This window comes from Balaenoptera acutorostrata, chromosome 8, assembly GCF_949987535.1.
Source record: "Balaenoptera acutorostrata chromosome 8, mBalAcu1.1, whole genome shotgun sequence".
NCBI lineage: Eukaryota > Metazoa > Chordata > Mammalia > Artiodactyla > Balaenopteridae > Balaenoptera > Balaenoptera acutorostrata.
Window position 1 is genome coordinate 102,668,335 of NC_080071.1, and position 21,404 is coordinate 102,689,738.

The window sequence follows — 21,404 nt, forward strand, 5'->3', positions numbered from 1 at the left end:
AAGAACCCTGAACCACATGAAGAGCATTAGCAGCAAAACATGCCCACCTAATGTGATTGCTTTTTTCCCCTCCCCTTCTGATTCTATTAATTTCCCACTGGACCTGCCAACGGGGTGTGATGTGGAGGACATTACAATGCCCCATCACTCATCCTCCAAGTCAACGCTCTATTTGGTCTCCTTAATAACGTGTAGGGTGAATGGTCTGAGCACATTCCACAGGCCCAGAATAGCACAACTCATGGAGAAGCCCCGGGGACCAGGACACGGGGCAGGGACCTTTTGATGTAAGGACATCAGATTGTGTGAGTGGGGAGAGCCTGGGGTCTGGGTGGGGTGGAAAGTTGAGTAAAGGCCACAGAAGAGCAGGAGGGTCAGGGAAAAGGGAAGAAACACACGTTCGAGCAAAACTTATCATTTCCAGGACTTCGTTAATGGTTAGCTCCATGACCCGACCCTGATTCCCAACCCCAGGGCCTGCAACGCTCCACCAGGGAGCTCAGGGGGTGAGCGGAGAGCCTGGGAGAGGGGTAGGAGGGAGGAACTAGAGCCTGGGAAGGGCTATCAGCCCAGACACCTGGGGCTCTTCACGAAAATGGAAGCTGGCGGACATAACAGCCCAGTCACCTCCAGTAACTTCATCACGGTGGGAAAGGCGGGCGTCTCCATCACGTCAGAGGAGTCCAGGTTCTCGAAGACCGCAGCTGCAGAGAGAAGCAATGACCCTGAGAGGCAAATTGGCCTGAAGTGCTGGGACAGAGGCCTCAGGAAAGCAGCCCCAGATCCACACTTAGAGACAACCATCCCCAGGAGGGAAGCACTGCCTCTCCCAGACCCCCCTCTGAGAGCCGAGGCCTCCCTGGGGACCTATCAACACCTTAGCTGTAACTACTGTTAACAGGGTATGTCCCCCTCTGCTGAGATCGGGACCCTGACTCAAAGGGGAGTTTGAAGTTATTGGAGGGAGAAGGTGCTGGTGGGGCAGGTGGGGTCTCCTGAGGGAGAAAATCAGCCATCAGTCCCCTTCCATCCACTCTGCTGTCCATAGAAACCTAGGTGTGTTTGTTCGTTTGGTCAAACAAGCACGGAGCTGAGTGGAGGAGTGGCTGGAGGCCGGGGCCCAGCTCTGTTGCACGTCTCCTGACCCACCTCCTGGTTCAAGTCCCTCCCCTTTGAGGCCCTCCACCTTAGGGCTGCTGAGCTGGGGGGAGGGAGGAATGCTGTTTCTGTATTTTTTTTTCTTTTTTAAACTTAAAAAAATTGTAAAATAAAGTATACAGACATTTTAAAATGCATAAAATCCAAGGGCATGTTATAACGGATAATTATTAAGTCAACAGTGTGTAACGACCACTGAAGCCAAAACCCAGAGTCTCACTAACAACCGCAGCCTCCTACATCCTTTCCTGCTCAGACCAGTTCCTCCACAAGAGGCAGTATTCTCCTGACCTCCATGGAAACCATTTCCCTATTTTCTCTTTATCTTTTTCCTACCTACATATGAATCCCTAAACAGCATTTAATTTTACCTGTTTACCTGTGTGTCATCTAACCACCTGCATTCCTTTGTAGCATTTAATTTTACCTGTTTTTAAATTTTGTGTAAGTGTGATCTATAATTGTCTGTATTCTTTCACTTGGCTTCATTTCTTCAATATCACATTTGATTCTCTTCCATGTCCTGAAGCCCCCTGCTTGTCAGCACCCACGTCTGGTTCATTACATGGTCACCTAGCTACAACTTGCCTGGAGCAGATTTCCTCATATCCTGTGAGACAGTGGTTCAAGTTCATGTTTTCTATATGAATCGCTCTAGAACAGTTTATTGAAAAGTCCATCTTTTCCGCACTGCTCTATGAATTGGTGTCTTTCATTAGATCTAAAGCCAGCCATAATCTCTTCAAATGTTGCGTATGCCCCATCCTTCTCTTTTCCTTTAGAGCTCGAATTAAATGTATACTACATCTTCTCACTGTATCTTCTAGGTCTCCTACCCTCTCTTTTATATTTTCCATCTTTTTATCTCTCCATGCTGTACACACAGTTTCTTCTGACATTTCCTCCTTTTTCACATTATAAAACTGGCCGTTAGGGACTTCCCTGGTGGCGCAGTGGTTAAGAATCCACCTGCCAATGCAGGGGACACACGTTCGAGCCCTGGCCCGGGAAGATCCCACATGCTGTGTAGCAACTAAGCCCGTGCGCCACAACTACTGAGCCCACGTGCCACAACTACTGAAGCCCGCGTGCCTAGAACCTGTGCTCTGCAACAAGAGAAGCCACCGCAGTGAGAAGCCTGCGCACCACAACAAAGACCCAACGCAGCCAAAAATAAATACATAAACAAATAATTTAAAAAATATATATTAAAAAAAACTGGCCGTTAAACTCATCCATTGAGTTCATTTTGGTTTTTATTTTTTTTTTACTTTAGAATTTCTATGTGGTTCCTTTTAAAATCTGTAATGTCACTTTTTTTATAGTTTCCAGTTCCCTGTCTAAATTTTCAGGCTTGGTTTTTTCTTTTCTTGAACAAAGCAAGCATAGCTGCTTTGTGGTCTGTGCTCAGTAATTCCGATCTCTGAAATCTATGTGGCTCTGTTTCTATTGTCTATTATGTCTGCTGATTCTTGCTCATGGTATCTCATTTCCTTGTTCTTGTTTATTTTTGGAGGCATGCTGGATGTTGTGTTTGAAACTGTTTAAAGGAATGATTTGTGACCTAGGTTGATGCTATTTTCTTCCACAGAGGGTTGTCAGCAACTCTGTCAGTCAGGCACTTGGAGGCACTAACAAGCCACGACACCTTAATCCCCAGACCAACTGGATGCTTACAAACTGGTTTGTAAGTTCACGCACGGCTTTGCTTACTCTGGCTCACCCTTTGGGTTCCCAGCCAAAAGTGGGGGGATGATTGATCAGAGTCTTCACCTTTGGAGGGCCCTAAGCTTTGGCATCTCCCCCCTAACCCCACAAGGCGTCCAAAATCATAGCTAAAATTTTCAATGTACTTTTCCAAGATGCTGTGACTTTGGTGGGTCCTTTGGGTGAGGACCCGCAGGGATTTTTTCCTCCTCTGTCCCAGTCCCCCCATTCTTCCTCCCCAGGGGGTGTACTCTGGGTGGAAACAGCATTACCCATGAACTCCACATTCCCCAGGTGGAGAATGGCGGCCAGCAGCTTGCTGAGGTCCCAGTTCTCGGAGTCGGAGAACATGAGGATCTTCATGGCTGAGCGGACGTGGGCATAGTTCTTGGCGTCACTGAGCCCCTCACAGGAGGTACAGTTCCCCTGCAAGATCGGGCCCATCAGGTTTCTGGGGCCACCCCACACCCTACCTCCTCCACTGTAGGGCCAGCAAGGCAGGGATGCATCAGGGATTCAGCCAAAGGACCCTGGTAAGTGATACTGCACTGGCTCCGGGTGGATCCCAAGGGGCCACCTGGAGGCCCAAGCTCAAAAAATACACAGAAGGGCTTCCCTGGTGGCGCAGTGGTTAAGAATCCACCTGCCAATGCAGGGGGACACGGGTTCACGCCCTGGTCGGGGAAGATCCCATGCGCTGCAGGGCAGCTAAGCCCGTGAGCCACAACTACTGAGCCCGCGTGCCACAACTACTGAAGCCCGCGCACCTAGAGCCCGTGCTCTGCAACAAGAGAAGCCACCACAATGAGAAGCCCGCGCACCGCAATGAAGAGTAGCCCCCGCTCGCCGCAACTAGAGAAAGCCCGCGCACAGCAACAGAAACCCAAATCAGCCAAAAATAAATAAATAAATAAATACACAAATATTTTAAAAAAAGAAAAAGAAAATACACAGAGGCGGAACAGTGGTGACACAGATGCAGCGTGCTATGGTAGCTTGACAGCCGTGTGAGCCGCTTCTCTGAGCCTCTATTTGTCAGCCATCCATGGTAACGCCTGCCTCACCCTCTCGGGGGGAACGTCACGGGTTCATTCCTTTAACAAACACTTTCCAAGGCTCACTGTGTGCCAGCCCCTGGGCTACGTGCTGGGAATTCAGAAATGGAGAGACCAGGCCCTGCCCTGGGTGCTGTTGCATCCAGGAGGGGAGGCACAACGCGAATGGCGGGGTCACAGGCTGTTACAGGCGCTGAGACCAAAGGGGGCTGGGCCGGCCTCCTGGGAGCTGGGGAAAGGCTTCCTGGAGGAGGCATCTGAGCGGTCCCACCGGCTGAGCTTCACAGCAGCACAGGGGAGAAACGGCCAGAACTGGGCAGTGAGGTGGGAGGCACGGGTGGAAGCCGCAAGGAGCCTGGCATCGCCGCTGAGGGGGAGAGGTTGGTGGATGGTGGGATGTGGAGGGACTTGGAAACCTTGCCAAGGAGCCACAAGGAGCCCCTGAAGAGCTGTAATGAGAGACGTGGTCTGTCAGACTTGCTCTGTGGGAGGTCTCGGGCTGGATGATAGATTGGGGTCAAATCTGGAGAGAGGGGGGGACCCAGGAGGAAGCTAGCACCATGGTCTAGGCAAGAGATGACGGAGGCCTCCAGGCAGAGACCCAGGAGAGAGGGCTTAGGCAGGACACAGGGTCAGGACGTGGGTTTCATTCATTCCCTCAGCGGCAAGGTGAGCCTGATGGCTGCTTGGGCTACACTGTTCGTGCATGGGGACGCAGCGAGCAAGACCCTGCTCTCCTGGAGCTCAAGTTCTAGCGGCACCTCCGAGGATGGTGAGGGGAATGAAGCGAGGGTTTCAGAGCCTTCTGGCCATAGGGAACGAAGGAAGATGAGGCTTGTGGGGCAGGACCATGGGCTCAGTAGGAAACAGGGAAGCACACGGACAAGGGCAAGCCTCTGACGGCCGCAAAGTGGATGCCAAACACAGAAAGGGTGGCGTGGAGAATGGAAAAGGGGCGTCCTCAGTCCCTGCCCAGGGGCCCGACCACAGTTTGGGCTTTTATGAGGCTGTAAACCAAGGGCTTAGCTGGAGCCGGCCCTTCTTCCTTCTTCTTCATTGTTATTGAGAGGCGGGGAGGGGAGGGGAGAGGAGGGGCAGGGAGAGGAGGGAAGGGGTAGGAAGGGGAGGGGGGAGGGGAAGGGAGAGGCGGGGAGGGAAAGGAAGGTTGAACAGAAACCTGCACCGGGTCTCCTCCTCTTCCCGGAGCCCCAGGCCACGGGGGCTGAGGCGTGGGGAGGAAGCAGGACGGGAAGGGGCGGGGAGAGGCGGGGCGGGGCGGGGGCAGGGCGAGAAGGGGCGGGGCGAGGAGGGAAGGGGCGGGGCGGGGCGGGCAGGGCGGGGGCAGGGCGAGGAGGGGAGGGGCGGGAGAGGCGGGGCAGGGCGGGGCAGGGCGGGGCCAGGGCGAGAAGGGGAGGGGCGAGGAGTGGCAGGGGCAGCGCGGGCCTCACCATGGTCAGGTAGTGGTACTGAGAGGGCGTGCCCAGGCACAGCAGCTGCTTCTCCTCCGCGCTCATCCCCATGAGCATGCAGTAGAAGATGTGGTAGTTCCGCTCCTCGGGGGCCTAGTGGGGAGGGAGTTCCAGGGAGCTCGTAAGCATCTCCCCCGAGGCTGCGGGGCCTCAGGACTGTCTCCTGCCCCCAGCCCTGTCCCAGCTTCCTTCTTTCTCAGCAGGTAAGGCTCCGGCATTGACCTGAGGGATGGCCACGCCCGGTCGCTCCTCCAAGGCCAGCTCATCCTGACTGTTCTGCGCGGAAAGACCACCTTGCCCTTGGAACTCCTCACTCCCCGGGGCTTCCCTGCATCCTGACTGCTCCTCGCAGCCCAGAGTCACAGGTGAGGCAGTGTGTCCAGATTCAGACCCGGGCCCTCTGACTCAGAACTCTGGACTCTTTATTTACAGTCTACGGTGAAGCCTTCCTATTCACCGTGTGACCCCCCCAGGACCTGACATCCACAGGTTTACCTAGCTGGGCCTCTGCATTTTTAAACTTTATTTCACATCCCCATTGTGAAATTCAAACAATGCCAAGTATAGAGTGTTAAAGGGTGAGTTTCTTTCCGCCCCACCTTGCCACTCCTCAAGTGACCTCCTCTTCCTCCTCAGAACAGTTTGATGGCCTGTGTTCCTTTCTAGACATCACTAATGTAGTTACTTAGAGTATATCTATGAAAAGTTTATTTTTATTTTTTAGGCAAGAACATACTTATTGTTCTTCAGCTTCTTCTTTTTTTCATCTAAATGGGTCTCTTAGCCGTCTGTCTACACTGACACAGACACACCTCCCCATCCTTTTAACTTGCCCAGCATTCCACAGTATAGATATGCCAAAACTTTTTCATCTTATCATGGACAGGACTTGTCTCTGACCTGCTTTAGAAGTCTCCTGTCCATCCTGGGGTACCTCTCTGAGGAACAAATTCTCTGAATTCACCAACCTCCATGCGAAGAATTATAAGCTTCTGGAAAGGGCAAACTTTGGAGTCGGAGAGACTACCTTCTACTAGTTCTGTGACCCTGGATCAGTTACTTAACTTACCCGGACTTAGTTTCTTCATCTATACAATGGGGAGAAAGAGACCCGTCTCTCATGGTTGTTGTGAAGGTCTAATGAGATAATGCAGGGGAAACACCTGGCGCCAGGTGGGGGTCACTAAAGGTGAGCTTCCTTCTTCAGCTTGCCCAGGTCTGTCTGTCCTAACACACAGCGCCAGTCCCTTTGGCGGCACGTCCCCAATCTGAAACATCGTGTGTGTGTGGTGCATGTGCGCTCATGCACGCACGTGTTAGGGGTTATAGCATCATAGGAGAGAGCACCCTACCCCCAACAAAGCCGTGTTAACTCAGCCGACGTGGCTGCCACACTTTGGGGTCCTTGTGACCCAGGACTGTCTACTTGATTTGTGGGGCGCAGTGCAGAATGAAAGCATGGGGCTTCTTGCTAAAGACTTATTAAGAATTTCAAGATGGCAACAACAGAGCATCAAACCGAGACCGGGCCCCCGTGAGTACAAGGCCCTGTGTTGATGACACAGACCACATGCCACCTCATTTCCTGCAGGTGGTCTTTTGGACAGTGTCACCTAGGTCCTCCTGCCAGGGGCCCCAACACACCTGAAGATACATCCACCCCCAGACGGGGACTGGCCTGGCCTCAGAATTAATTCTAGTAGAGGTGAAGAGTAGTAAGCACCAAAGGATGAGGACAACTGTATAGATGGAAAATTCAAAGGAGAACATCCTTGAATAAATCATTTCCTTGAATATTGGGGAAGGACCATCATTATCCAGTTCTAAGGGTCCTTGGCCCATCTTGGATCAGGGTTCAATGACAGCAAGCTAAGGCCTATGGGGGTCTGGGCTGGAGGAAAGGAGGGGTGAGAGTGATGGAAGGGACCCCTCTTGGAAGCCTCCCCAATCCCCTGACTCCCATCCTGGGGTCGGGGGAGGTTCTCCCAGGACCAGTGCAGCAGGCGGAGGCCTTACCTGCCGGCAGACCCGGGATTTCTCCAGAAGAAATTGCTCGATGCACGCCCCCTCAATCACCCCACTGGGGTTGAAGTAGATGTCGATGTACTTCCCAAAGCGGCTTGAGTTGTCGTTTCGGATCGTCTTGGCATTTCCAAAGGCTGAGGGCCGATGGATGATGCCCATGATGGGAGCAAAGAAGGGAAAATTTACTTTTACTGGGGCCCTCTGGGAAGGCTTCTCAGAGGAGGTGGCCAAGCCCAGACTCGAAGGATGGGTAGGATTACAGTGGACAGTGGTGGCAGCCGAGGGTTTGCTAAGAGGAAGGCAAAGTGCAGCTAAAGGTTCGGAGGTCAGAAAGCATGGGGTGTGCTTCCAGGGAGGGAAATTCTGCTGGACCATAGGATACAGGAGGAAAGCAGTGGAAGATGGATGGAACCGTTAGCAGGGGGTGCCAAGGAGTGCAGAGCCTTGAATGCCAAGCTAAGAAGTTTGGCATTAGTCCCACAGGTGGCAGGGGAAGCAGGAAACCTTCTGAGGGAGTGTGGAGGCAGATTTACATTTTAGAAAGATTGCTCAGGCTGTAGGGTGGAGGCTGGGTTCCAGAGGGCAAGCTTGCAGAGAGAGTGGCAAGAGCTGGCACGGGTCAGGGTGCAGATAAGGAGCTTAGACCAGATGGCATTTGGGCTGCAGCACCATCCAAAGTGCATTCCGTAGAGCTGTTTCTGCAAGGTTTTAGGATGTGACTGCATTAGGAAAGATCCTTTGCACACACATCCTCACCTGCACACATAATTGAAAAATCAGAGGATCTGGCTACTCTTATTAGCATAATGCATTTGGGATCCTGCCATGTATCAATAATCCATTTCCAGCATTTCCCAAATTGATTTCATCTTGGAGCCCTTTTTATTTTTTTATTTTATTTTTTAGTCTTCGGCTGCATTGCGCGACATGTGGGATCTTAGTTCCCTGACCAGGGATCGAACCCGCATCCCCTGCAGTATGAGTGCAGAGTCCTAACTACTGGACCGCCAGGGAAGTCCCTTGGAGCCCTTTTTAAAAGGAATACTTGTTAAGGTTCCATGGAAATCACACCTGTGAAAGCTCAGCAGATCATCGGCCTTTCTTCTCTGTGCTTCCCGGAAGCCCCCATGCTACCATCCACCCCATCCTTGCCTTTCGTGTCCTGAGGAATCCTGAGAAGTCGCTGAAAGTGTAAGGCTTATCCTGCCCTTCCCCACAGGCACCCCCTGGCAGGAAGGTGTCAGCCCACAGGTCCTGGAAAGGAGGCTGGTCCCGTGGGTGACTGCATACCTTCCAGGATGGGGTTGGCCTCCAGGACCTGCTGCTCAATCCACGAATGCTGACTGCTGATGGTGGCCAGGAACTGCAGGATGAGCTTGGTGGTCTCTGTTTTCCCTGCTCCAGACTCGCCACTGCAAAGAGGGCATGCAGGAACGTCAGTCAATAGAACAACTATTTTTCAACACCTCTCAACTCTCCTGCAAACCCATCACAGGCCCGCTTTCTGGGCCGGTCTGAACAAGGATGCTCTCTCCCTGTGCAGAAATCCCACTGCGTTCTCCCTGACGTCCGCTGCCTACTTTGTGTTAGTTTATCAGTGTGTTCATCTTTCCTGCTCGACTCTGCAGGTATGGTTGTATGTGGTTCTTTCCAGGGTCACTGGCACAGTGTTCAGTAACTACATGAATGAATAAGACCAGGTGATGCAATGCCCTGATATAACGTTCTCTCTGTGAGCAGTGGGGTCATGCTGGCCAGAGGGGGAACTGCATCAGCCTTTCGGGAAAGCAGTCTGGCATAGGTATCAAAACCCTTCAGAATTATACCGCCATTAGTCTAAGGAAAGAATCCTGAAATCAGAAAAAGCCTTCTCCACAAAGCTTCCTGCTCATTAAAGCGTTATTTATTTATCATTGCAACTGTGGAACATGGGAAGCAACAAAAATGGGGGAAATTAGTTGTGGGCCATCCAGTCAGAGAACATTGTGCAGCCACTTAATCCAGGTCTGCACAGAGCCTGCAGTCACATGAGCAATGCTTACTACTTAAGTGAAGTGGTAAATGTAGGTAGTATTCAGTAAAATTTTAACCAAGTGGGTAGAGGAAGCTTTCTCTTCCAAAAATGTCTAGCAATATTTTTGCTGAGAATATTTTTCTGAAATTTTCTAAAATTTTCATAGTGAATATATATATTAATTTCATAATGGTAAAATATGAAAACCAGTTTTTAAAATTACTTAGGGCAGTGCAGTGGCCAAGATAGTGCTATAGAAGGACCTCGAGGACCCTGAGCTTGACTCCTGCCCCCAAATTACAGCTATTTATTTGTTTATAAGATTTATTCGTTATTTATTTATTTATTTTTGGCTGTGTTGGGTCTTAGCTGCGGCACACGGGATCTTCATCGAGGCATGCGGGATCTTTCTTTGTGGCGCGCGGGCTTCTCTCTAGTTGTGGCGGGCAGATTTTCTCTCTCTAGTTGAGGCGCATGAGCTCAGTAGTTGTGGTGTGTGGGCTTAGTTGCTCCGCGGCATGTGGGATCTTAGTTCCCTGACCAGGGATCGAACCCACGTCCCCTGCATTGTAAGGCGGATTATCTACCACTGGACCACCAGGGAAGTCCCCCCAAATTACAACTATTTACAGAGAAATTATTGATGACGAAAACTGGAAGACTAGAGGAAAAGAAATTCTTTAACTAAATACATAAAGAAGGAATCACAGCACAGGGAACTTGACTCAATATTCTGTGATAACCTACATGAGAAAAGAATCTGAAAAAGAATGAATATATGTGTATGTATAACTGAATCACTTTGCTGTACACCTGAAACTAATGCAACATTGTAAATCAACTCTACTGTAATAAAATTAAAAAGACAAAAACCCCAAAACAACAACAACAAAACAAAACAAACAAAAAATATTTGCTTAATTGTCTCGGGACTAAATGTTAAATGGAATTATGTTTAAAGAATAAAATACATTTAGTTCACAGTTAAATTATATCAACTCAAAAAAACCCCCAAAAAACAAAAAAACAACCAGACCAACAACAACAAAGAAGGAACCACAATGAGATGGTAGGAGGGGCAGAGATGCAGTAGAGTCAAGACTCATACCCCCGGGTAGGTGACCCACGAGTGGAAGAATAATTACAATTATAGAGGTTCTCCCCAAGGAGCGACCCACACTGGGCTCCTGAACCAGGAAGACAAACCCCCAAAATGTTTGCCTTTGAAGACCCATGGGACCTACTTTAAGAAGAGCCAGAGAGCTGTGGGACATAGAGACTCCACTCCTAAAGGGTGCACACACAACCTCACACTGCTTGCCTGGGGCAGAAGCGGTGATTTGAAAGGAGGCTGGGTCAGACCTGCTGATCTTGGAGAGTCTCCTGAAGGCAAGGGGCAACTGCAGCTCCCCCTGGGGACACGGACACTGGTGGCAGCCATTTGGGGAGCTTGTTGACCAAGTGGACACGGGGGCTGGTGGGTACCATTGTGGAATCCTCCCTTTAGCTCATTAGTGTCAAGACGTCAACAGCCTGTTGCTGCCAGTGTCGGAACATCTCAGGCCAAGCAACTGCTAGGTGGGGACACAGCCCCACCCACCAGCAGGAGGCTGCCTTAAGACCCCCAGACAGCTGTCCTAGGACCTGGCTCTGTCCACCAGAGGACCTGGAACCCAGCCTCACCTACCAGCGAGCTGGCAGTAGACTCAGGAACCCCTGGGACCAGCCCACACCCACCAACAGGCCAACACCAACCTTGGAAATCCCCGGGCCCTGCCTACCAGCAGGTTAACACCAGCTCTGAGACACCTTGGGAACCCAGTTCTGTCCACAGTGAGCCAGCAATAGCCCCAGGACACCCTGAGATCCAGCCCCAATCACCAACAGGCCGAAGCCAGGTTTGAGACATCCCAGACCCTGCAGCTAGCCATGTCAGGAACTGGCCACACCCATCAGCTAGATACACTAGAAGGAAACAGCAGTAGATCAGATGATACAGAGACACGGATCAGCAAGCTGGAAGACAGAGTAGTGGAAATCACTGATGCTCAACAGGAAAAAGAGTGAAAAGAAATGAGGGCAGTTTAATCTGGGACAACATCAAGCATATTAACGTTCACATTACAAGGGTCCCAGAAGGAGAAGAGAGAGAGAAAGGGGCAGAGAACATATTTGAAGGCGTAATAGCTGAAAATTTCCCTAATCTGGGAAAGGAAACAGACATCCAGGTCCAAGAAGCACTAAGAGACCCAAGCAGGATCAACCAGTGAGGACCACACCAAGACACACTGTAATTAAAATGATAATGGGATGAGAAAATATTAAAAATAGCAAGGGAAAAGCAACAAGTAACATACAAGGGAACTCCCATAAGGCTATCAGCTGACTTTTCAGCAGAAACTCCTCAGGCCAGAGGGAGAGGCACAATATATTTGAAGGGATGAAAGGGAAAACATACAACCAAAAATACTCTACCCAGCAAGGCTCTCATTCAGATTTGATGGAGAGATCAAAAGCTTTACAGACAAGCAAAAGCTAAAGGAATTCTGCACCACCAAACCAGCTTTACAACAAATGTTAAAGGGAGTTCTCTAAGCAAAAAAGAAAAGGCCACTACTAGAAACATGAAAATTATGAAAAGAAAAAAGCTCATAGGTAAAGGTAAATATACACTAAAGGTAGTAAGTCAACCACATACAAAGCTAGTAGGAGGGTTAAAAGACAAAAGGAGTTAAGATCGCTTAAATCCACAATAAATAGTCAAGGGATATACAAAACAAAAGGATATAAAATATGATGTGGAAAATAGTAAATGGGTGGGGGGAGTAAAAATGCAGGGTTGTTAAAATACATTTTAGCTTATGAGATCAGCAACTTAAAATAATCATGTATATGTATGTATGATTATGTATTATATATCATGTATATGTATGATTATATACATGATTATATGTATGATATATGACATACGTATCTACATAGCAATATATAAACCTCACAGAAACCACAAGCCAAAAATCTATAATAGATACACACAGAGAAAAATAAAGGAATCCAAACATAACACTGAAGATAGTCATCAAATCACAAGGGAAGAGAACAAAAGAAGAAGAAAGGAGCAAAAAGAACTACAAAACAACCCAAAGACAATTAGCAAAATGACAATAAGTACATACCTATTAACAATTACTTTAAATGTAAAGGGACTAAATGATATATATACAATGGAATATTACTCAGCCATAAAAAAGAATGAAATCTTGCCATTTGCTACAACATGAATGGACCTAGAGGGTATTATGCTAAGTGAAATAAGTCAGACAGAGAAAGACAAATACTGTATGATTTCTGGTGGAATCTAAAAAACACAACAAATGAACAAACAGAACAAAACATAAACAAAGTTATAGATACAGAGGACAAGCAGGGGGTTGCCTGAGGGTCAGGGGTGGGGGGAGGAAAGACATAGGTGAGAGAGATTAAGAGGTACAAACTTCCAGTCACAAAATAAATGAGTCACAGATATGAAATGCACAGTGTGGGGAATATAGTCAATAACTAAATAATATCTTTGTGGTGACATATTGTAACTAGACTTGTTGTGGTGAGCATTTTGAAGTGTATAGGAAAAAAATCACTAGGTTGTGTAACAAGAACAAATGTAGTGTTGTAGGTCAATTATACTTTAGAAACAAACATACAAACAAAATCATAGAAAAAGAGATCAGATTTGTGGTTACCTGAAGTGGGGGGTGGGAGGAGGGGGAATTGGATGAAGGCAGTCAAAAGGTGCAAACTTCCAGTTATAAGATAAATAAGTACTAAGAATGTGATGTACAACGTGATAAATGTAATTAACACTGTCATGCATCTCATATGAAAGTTGTTAAGAGAGTAGATTCTAAGAGTTCTCATCACAGGAAAAAATTTTTTTCTGTTTCTTTAATTTTGTATCCATATGAGATGAGGGATGTTCACTAAACTTATTGTGATAATCATTCCATGATGTATGTAAGTCAAATCATTAGGCTGTACGCCTTAAACTTATACAGTGCTGTATGTCAATTATATCTCAATACAACTGGAAGGAAAAAAAAGCATTAATATCTACCATAAAATACCAATCAGAAAAAATAGCCAAAACACACACCACGCACACACAGGGTTTGGAAAGAACAAATATATCAGAAAAAAATACCCAAAATATTACTACAAAATATACCAAGGTAAAAAAGCATTAATAGAAAAAATAGGACATTACATAATAAAAGAAACCATTCCCAGGATATCAATAGCACAAATTGGTATGCACCTAATAACACAGCCTCCAAATATACAAAGCCAACTCTGTGGAAACTAAAAGGAGATTTTAATACATTTCTGTCAGAAATCTAAAGATCAAGCAGATAGAAAAAAGCATTAGTGAGCTTAAACTAATAATTATAGACTCTTGAGCTAACAGAGAACATATAAATGTTTTGAAGCTCACATAAAATATTTACACATTTGACTAATAGGTCTGTAAAAGCAGTCAGCATATTCCAGAGTCAATGACATAAAGAACATATTAATCACGATGCAATTAAATTAGAAATCAACAACTAAAATGTGGAAACATTTTTATGTTTAGAAATTAAAGGTGTTCTTCTAAAAGACAATGAATTAAAGAAGAAACCATAACAAAAGATGATGAATTAAAGAGGAAACCATAACAAAACCATACATGTTTTAAACTTTAACAGTAAAATAATTATCAGTCAATCAATCAATCAATATAAAGATAAAAATTACTTAGGGGGTTTGATTAAGTTTTAAAATATACTTATGTCTGGCACATAGCACACACTCAGGATTGCAGTAATGATTTTTTTTTTTTAATGTGGACCATTTTTTTAAAGTCTTTATTGAATTTGTTACAGTATTGCTTCTGTTTTATGTTTTTGTTTTTTGGACTCAAGGCATGTGGGATCTTAGCTCCCTGACCGGGGACTGAACCCGCACCCCCTGCATTGGAAGGCGACGTCTTAACCACTGGATCGGCAGGGAAGTCTCTAAATGTTACCTTTTATGAATTATTTTTAATTGTAGAAAATGTCAAACGTAACAACTGGAGGCAGAATTATGCAATATGTTGCTAATAAAAGTATGGCCCATAGGCCAGCAGCACCTGCCGCCTGGTTGGAAATGCAGACTCCCAGGCTCCCCCAGCTCTGCACAACCAGAATCTGCATTTTCACGAGATTCCCAGGGGACTCCTGCACTTTACAGTTTGCTTAATGAACTTCCACAGTCCCATTCCCAGCTGCAACTCCTGACCAGTTTTGTTTCCCTTCCTGTACTATTTTGAAGCAAACCTCAGACAAATACGGTTTCCTCTGAAAATATTAATTTTTTAAAAAAGTTTTGATCCAAATGTCCCTGATCACTATGCCAGGGAAGTCAGTCAGGAGAACACCCCTGCATATAGAGATGACTCCGAAGGAAGGGGGCTCAGGTGCCTCTCTCGCGCCCCGGGGAGGCAGTTTGACTCAAGTGATGCTCATGCAAACAGCCACCCGGGTGCTCTGCGCTTTTCTGCAGGGACTGCTGTCCTGAGGGTGAGGCTTCTTGGCCAAGACATCGCTCTGTCTTCTTTTCCCAGAGCCCTGGGTTTAAATTCCCTGTTTAACAGCTGTGTGTCTCTAGGAAAGAATGTCAACCTCTCTGGTGGGAGGTTTCCCCAGCAGTAAAACAGGAATAGGAGTATCTACTACAGAGAGTTGCTGACAACGTGAAACATGATAACCTAAGCTGTAGGACTTCGTTCCAGTCTCTGTTCCAACGTCTCCTCCTCAGAGAGGCCGGCCCGATCTGCCCTTTTACCTAAAGCAGAGGGCCCATCACTCTCTTTCTCCTCTTTCCCTGCAGTGTTTTCCTTCAAAGTTCTTATTACCTGCTGAAACAATTTGCTTATTTATTGCCTGTCTCCTCTTCTAGAATGTAAGGTCCACAAGGCAGGGATTTTAGTCCCTTTCCTTTGCTGCTGTCTCCTCATGTTAGGACAGGACAGGAGACAGAACTGGAGCACAAAAGAACCTCAGATGAATGAATGAATGAGTGAATGAATGGGTGAATGAATGGATGAGTGAATGAACGAACAAATGAATGAGTGAATGAAAGAATGAGTGAATGGATGACTCTACTAGAGAACTAAGCAAGGTGCCCTGGAGCCAAATTCCCTCTCACCCTTTCTTTCCCGCTCTGCCTCCCTTCCATGGGTACCAGGAGGGCAGAAGGCAGAGAAGCCAGGCCAGGCAGCGAGTCTCTGAAGCAGCAGCACCACCTGGACTGGACAGGGACACATCTCTTCTGGGCCCAAGTACCTGAGATCCGTCCTCCCTGAGACCTGCCCTCAGGTGGATTTTTTTTTTTTTAAGATTTTTTGATGTGGACCATTTTTAAAGTCCTTATTGAACTTTTTACAATATTGCTTCTGTGTTATGTTTTGGTTTTTTGGCCCTGAGGCATGTGGGATCTTAGCTCCCAAACCAGGGATCAAACCCGTGTCCCCTGCATTGGAAGGTGAAGTCCTAACCACCGGACCGCCAGGGAAGTCCCCCTGAGGTTGTTTTTGAGGGACCTCACCTGTTGGATCCTTGCACCCCAAGTGCCTGTCTTGGATCCCATTTCTCAATCAGCCCATCCCCACCCTTCCTTCCTTGTCTCAGGAAATATTCACGGAAGGCTGGGGCGGTCCAGGCCCTGATGATACAGTGGAAGAGCAGGTTCTGAAGGAAGACAGCCTCAGAAGGACTTTTCAGGGTGGAGTGGCCACAGGGGCCAGATGCAGGGGAGTTGGTGGCCGTGAAGGGGGGTGTTTGTAGTTGAACGGGAGCCCCTAAGTCACACACTACTCCGGAGAGGTTTTGGGAGAGGAGATGCCCCCTCCTTTACGAGATGCTCAGAGGCGGTGTCCGGCCCACCTGCCCGCCCAGGACCTCACTTGATAATGCAGCACTGGTCCGTCTTGTTCTTCCTCATGTTGAAGTAGCAGTTGTTTGCGATGGCAAAGACGTGTGGTGGCAGCTCGCCCACATGGCGCTTGTAGTACAGCTGCACCTGCTCCACGGTGTAGAGGGGCAGCACCTGGTACGGGTTCACGGCCACAAGGATGGAGCCTGTGTACGTCTGGGGAAGGGAGAAGGTGGTTAGTGACCCCCTACTCCGAGGATCAGCTCTGCCTGGCCCTGATCTTGGCCTTGGATGCCACCTCCCGAGGGCCACCAGGGCTGGCTGACTGTGGCGGGGAGGCGGGGCCTGATTCTGGACCGAGAGATGAGACCCTCAGCAGCTCAGATCCTTCACCTGGAAAGATAAGGGTGCTCACCAGGAATGAGAGCTCCCGGGGCAGGGGCGCATTCACAGGGACATTAAATGAGGCGGTCGTGCTTAATGTTTGGCACTCTGTCTGGTATTCAGAAGAGGCTTGATAAAAATGGACTGAATGGGGACTTCCCTGGTGGTGCAGTGGTTAAGAATCCGCCTGTCAATGCAGGGGACACGGGTTCAATCCCTGGTCCGGGAAGATCCCACATGCCGCGGAGCAACTAAGCCCGTGTGCCACAACTACTGAGCCCAGCGTGCTGCAACTCCTGAAGCCCGCGCGTCTGGAGCCCGTGCTCTGCAACAAGAGAAGCCACTGCAATGAGAAGGCTGTGCACCACAACGAAGAGTAGCCCCCGCTCGCTGCAGCTAGAGAAAGCCCGCGTGCAGCAACGAAGACCCAATGCAGCCAAAAAAAAGGAGTGAATGTATGAAACGAGTCTTCACCTGCCTTTCACAGGGGGCTCCGTGAGGCTGGGCCACCACAGTAGCCCTCATGGACCCCTCCTGGACCCTAGTTCAGGATCACCCGCTCATCTGGAGCCTCCACTGGGCCCGCCTGCCCCTCTGGGTTGGGACGGGGACGGCCACCTCAACAGTCATGTAATCATCCGTGTCTTTGTGTTCGCTTTAGGAAGGGAGAGGATAATCTCTCTGGCTCAGGACTATGACAACCAGATACAAGAACGCAAGCATAAGCTCTCTGGAAAGGATAAGCTGCAATTCAACTTAGATACTTGCTGTCATTGGTCCCAGGAGCTGAGGCTCACTCATCCAAAGTGGACTCAGAGTGCCCCGTCCCCTCCTCCTTCCCCTGAGGGCCTCCTCCTTCTCCTCTCCCAGCCCAGCCCTCTGTTCGGGGGCCCCTGCTCACTCTCCCACTCCTCTGAGCACCCCAGGATCAGGGCTGGTCAGAGGTCAATGAGCCACCTCCCTCTGAGAAGCCCAGGCAGGTGGTGACTTCCCCGGGTCACAGCCACTCACGGCAGGGCTGGTGTCAGTTTTGGAATACCACCTCCCCTGGGAAGTCTGCATTAGAGCAGGGATGAGACCCTGCCATCCACCACTAGGCTTTGGGAGAAGGACCCGCATCTACCTATGTGGGCCTCCTGGTCATCACACAACTTACTTCATAGAAGGGCAGAGGTCTTCTGCCTGGTGACCCTGTCTCTGCCGCATACCTAGGAAGGGACCAGGCAGAAGACTATTCCCCATGGCCTTCGGTCCACTCGGCCCTCAGAGCAGCGAAGAGGCAGCAGTAATTGAGTACCTCCTGTGTGCCGGGCACTGAGCTGGCATGCTGCCTGTTAGCTTTCTGTACACTCGAAGGCTTTATCCCTCTGCTTCTTTCAGACTGGGGAGCAGAGATCGATGAGCATCCTCATACTATGAGGGCGTGGGGAGTGGGGACAGAACCAGGTGTGCCCGGGGCATAGTTTGCTTCCCCAGCCAAGTCAGCGCGTGTGGCCCCAGCGCGCCAGGGGGCCCCATGTGGCCAGGAGGGACTCACGTAGATCTTGTGCTGCTGGTAGCGGATCAGGAGGTTGTGCACCATGCCCGCCTCGTTCAGGTCCCCCAGGAGGATCATGTCATCCACGCCCTGAGCAGAGTTGGGGTGCATGGGGCTGAGGGTGCCAAGGTCCTCTGCTCGGATCCAGTGTTCCTGGAACAAAGGGCACAGGCTTTCCTGAGCGGGGGTTGTCCTGGACCTCCATGTCCTCAATGGATCAGCCTATCTGGTGGCCAGCATCTGGCCAGGGTTGGTCTGTGGTGAAGGTCAAGGGATCGGCTCAGTCCGAGGCTGCAGTTAGCACACGTCTAGGGCCGAGGGTCAGTGTGCACTGGGGCTAAGAGTGAAGCTCAGGCCAGGGTCAGAGGAGCGTGTAGCCAGGAGTTAGATCTGGCTGTGATTGGGATCAGGGGCAGTTTGCAGCTGGGGAGGCTCACAGATGGTTGGAATAAAAGTGTGCAAGTAAAAGGGTTCTTTAAATGGCATGACATCATTTTGCAAATAGAAGATATTATTGTTAACATTTGACTGGCTTACAATCTATGGGGCTCACAGGTCACAGTCTAGAATTTTCTCCTCGGAAGCCAAGTCTCCACATGCTTCACTTGGAAGCCCCTCAGCAAAGAGGGTTGCCCAAGGAGGACTTAAATGACCAGCTGGACCCCTCACTCTGCATGCCCTTCTCCACGGTCGCTCCCCTGCTCCTCCCCAGCCCCCCAGGTGACTGAGCTGGCTTCCCAGCAGGTCACCCTGAGCTTCCTACTCTCTCTTCTGGGCTGTTTTGCTCAGCGTGAGCTGGGCTTCCTCCTCCTCCTCCTCACATTCCGGGACCTCCCCTCCAGGCATCTTTCTCACCTTTCCCTCCCTCCTCCTGTCCTTCCTGCTCAGCTTCCTTTACTTTGCAAACCATCTTCCTGCCCTCCCCTTCTCTCTGTCACAGCCCGTTTCCCACTTCACGCTTTCTTCCTCCCCTAATTGTCCTAATTTTCCATCTGCCAACACACTTCCTGCTTCTTCACTATAGAAACAGTTCCCAAGACAGACACACAATGTTCACCACGACGGGACTTCCCTGTAGTGTGTCCTGCCACATGGGTCCCTGACTTGGGCTCTGGAATCCCTGGTGCTGGGAGCAGCACCAGAGAAGGCAGGGGGCTCGGGGCCCAGGAGGGGTGGGGCGATGGGGCTGAGAAGGCTGAGCCTCTCAGGAGAGGGTGGCCATACTGACTTTGCCTTCATCATCTTCCACCAAGATCTTGCCAGGCTTTGTTTCTTTGATGATGCCCCCGATGGGCACGCTGGTCTTGTCAGCAGAGGTGAGGTTCAGCCACACATGGTCACCCTGGAGAGCAGAGAGGAGTCGGTGGTCAGATCCTTGATCCACCTTCCCCTTCCTGCTCAAGACTTACCTCCCCGGGGGGTGTCCCTTCCAACCAAGAGATCCCAAGGTGGCTGAGGCATGCTCTCTCCCCCTTCCCCTCCTCCTCCTCCTTCTTCTTTTGCTTCTTCCCTCTCTCCTACCCTGCTCCCAGCCCTTTCTCACTCTTGCCAGGAAGTTAATGGGAGGTGGCAGGGGAAGCTTCCCTGGCCTAGTTTTTGCAGGAAAGTATCTCTCTGTGAGGTGCAAAAAGAGAGTCTTTGCCCTGCGAATAGCCCTGTAGTACCCAAACCCATTGGCTGGGGAAAGACAAAGACTAAAATCTCAGTAGGTTTGTGCCTGGCCTGCAACATGGCATTGACCCGCATGAACCTCTTTCTAATCCAAGAAAGCTCACCCTGCTCAAAGAGGAGGAATCCCAAAGGAACAAGCACAGATCCACATGCAAATATACTGAAATTCAAAAGGAGGAAATGAGCAGGTGAATAACACTCACCAGGGGAAAACAAACTGCCACAGAGCAGTGGAAAGTTGTGACCAAGTATATCACCATGATTTCCAAAAACTTACTGAGGTGTAGAGCAGAGGCACAAGAGCTCAGAAATTAGACGCCAAGACAACTGAAAAGGATGGGACATGAATTGGCAGAGCTCAAGAAAGAAACGGAGGAAAAGAAGTAAACATGGGCCAGAGATGAAAGCAAAACTGGAAGCAACAACAAGGGAATAAGCGCTGCTAAAATCATAGTAAAGATAATAGAAGGCAGGAGGAGAAAAGTGAGCAAAATGACAGAGAAATGTTCAAAATTAGGATTAGGAAGAAAAGGATAGATATGGAAGGCAGACAAAAATACTAATAATTGAAGTGCACAAAGAAGAAAATCAGGGAGAAAAACAGAAAAATTACTTAAATATAAAATTCGAGACAACTTTCAAGAAATTAATGAAGCCTTGAATCTATGGATTGAAGACACACCATTATGTCTTTGAAATAATGACAAAGAAAAATCAACTCTAGGACATAAATGTTATTGGACTTCAAAAATAAAGAAATAATTTTTTGAGGGGCAGGGAGACAAAAAGACAAGTTCACTTATAAGGAGATAATTCAGGACAAATTCAAATCATATATGAGGGCTGAACACCTCCTACAAAGATCTCAGGAAGAGAGCAATACAGCTGTTAGGATGGCCATTATAAAAAGTACAGAAAATAACAAGTGTTATTGAGGATGTAGACAAATTGGAACCCTTGTACACTGTTGGTGGGAATGTAAAATGGTGCAGCCACTGGGGAAAACAGTATGAAGGTTCCTCAATAAATTAAAAATAGAATTACCATATGATCCAGCAATCCCACTTCTGGGTAAATATCCAAAGAAATTCAAAGCAGGATCTCAAAGACATATTTGCATTCCCATGTTCATTGCAGCATTATTCATAATAGCCAAGAGGTAAAAGCAACCTAAATGTCCATTGGCAGATGAAAAAATAAACAAAAATGTAATATATACAGTCATCCCTAAAAGTACTTGGGGGATTGATTCCAGGAGCCCCTGCCGATACCAAAATCCATGGATGCTCAAGTGCCTTATATAAAATGACATAGCACAATGAATACTACACACCATGGAATATTATGCAGCCTTAAAAAAGAAGGAAATCCTGTCATGTGCTACAGTGTGGATGGACCTCAAGGACATTTTGCTGAGCAAGAGAAGTCAGTCA

At 48.6% G+C, this 21,404-nt stretch overlaps 1 protein-coding gene across 1 annotated transcript in view; it reads right to left on the reverse strand.

Moving 5' to 3' along the window:
* Nucleotides 1-21,404, reverse strand: part of MYO7B (myosin VIIB) — a 102,130-nt gene that overhangs the window by 53,342 nt on the left and 27,384 nt on the right. The window contains exons 3-10 of the mRNA XM_007182855.2: nt 19,529-19,642; nt 18,301-18,453; nt 16,411-16,595; nt 8,705-8,826; nt 7,406-7,548; nt 5,369-5,482; nt 3,138-3,291; nt 628-704 (exon numbers count right to left, since the gene is read on the reverse strand). Coding sequence (XP_007182917.2) covers nt 628-704; nt 3,138-3,291; nt 5,369-5,482; nt 7,406-7,548; nt 8,705-8,826; nt 16,411-16,595; nt 18,301-18,453; nt 19,529-19,642 — 1,062 coding nt within the window. The remainder of the gene's footprint in view (nt 1-627; nt 705-3,137; nt 3,292-5,368; nt 5,483-7,405; nt 7,549-8,704; nt 8,827-16,410; nt 16,596-18,300; nt 18,454-19,528; nt 19,643-21,404) is intronic.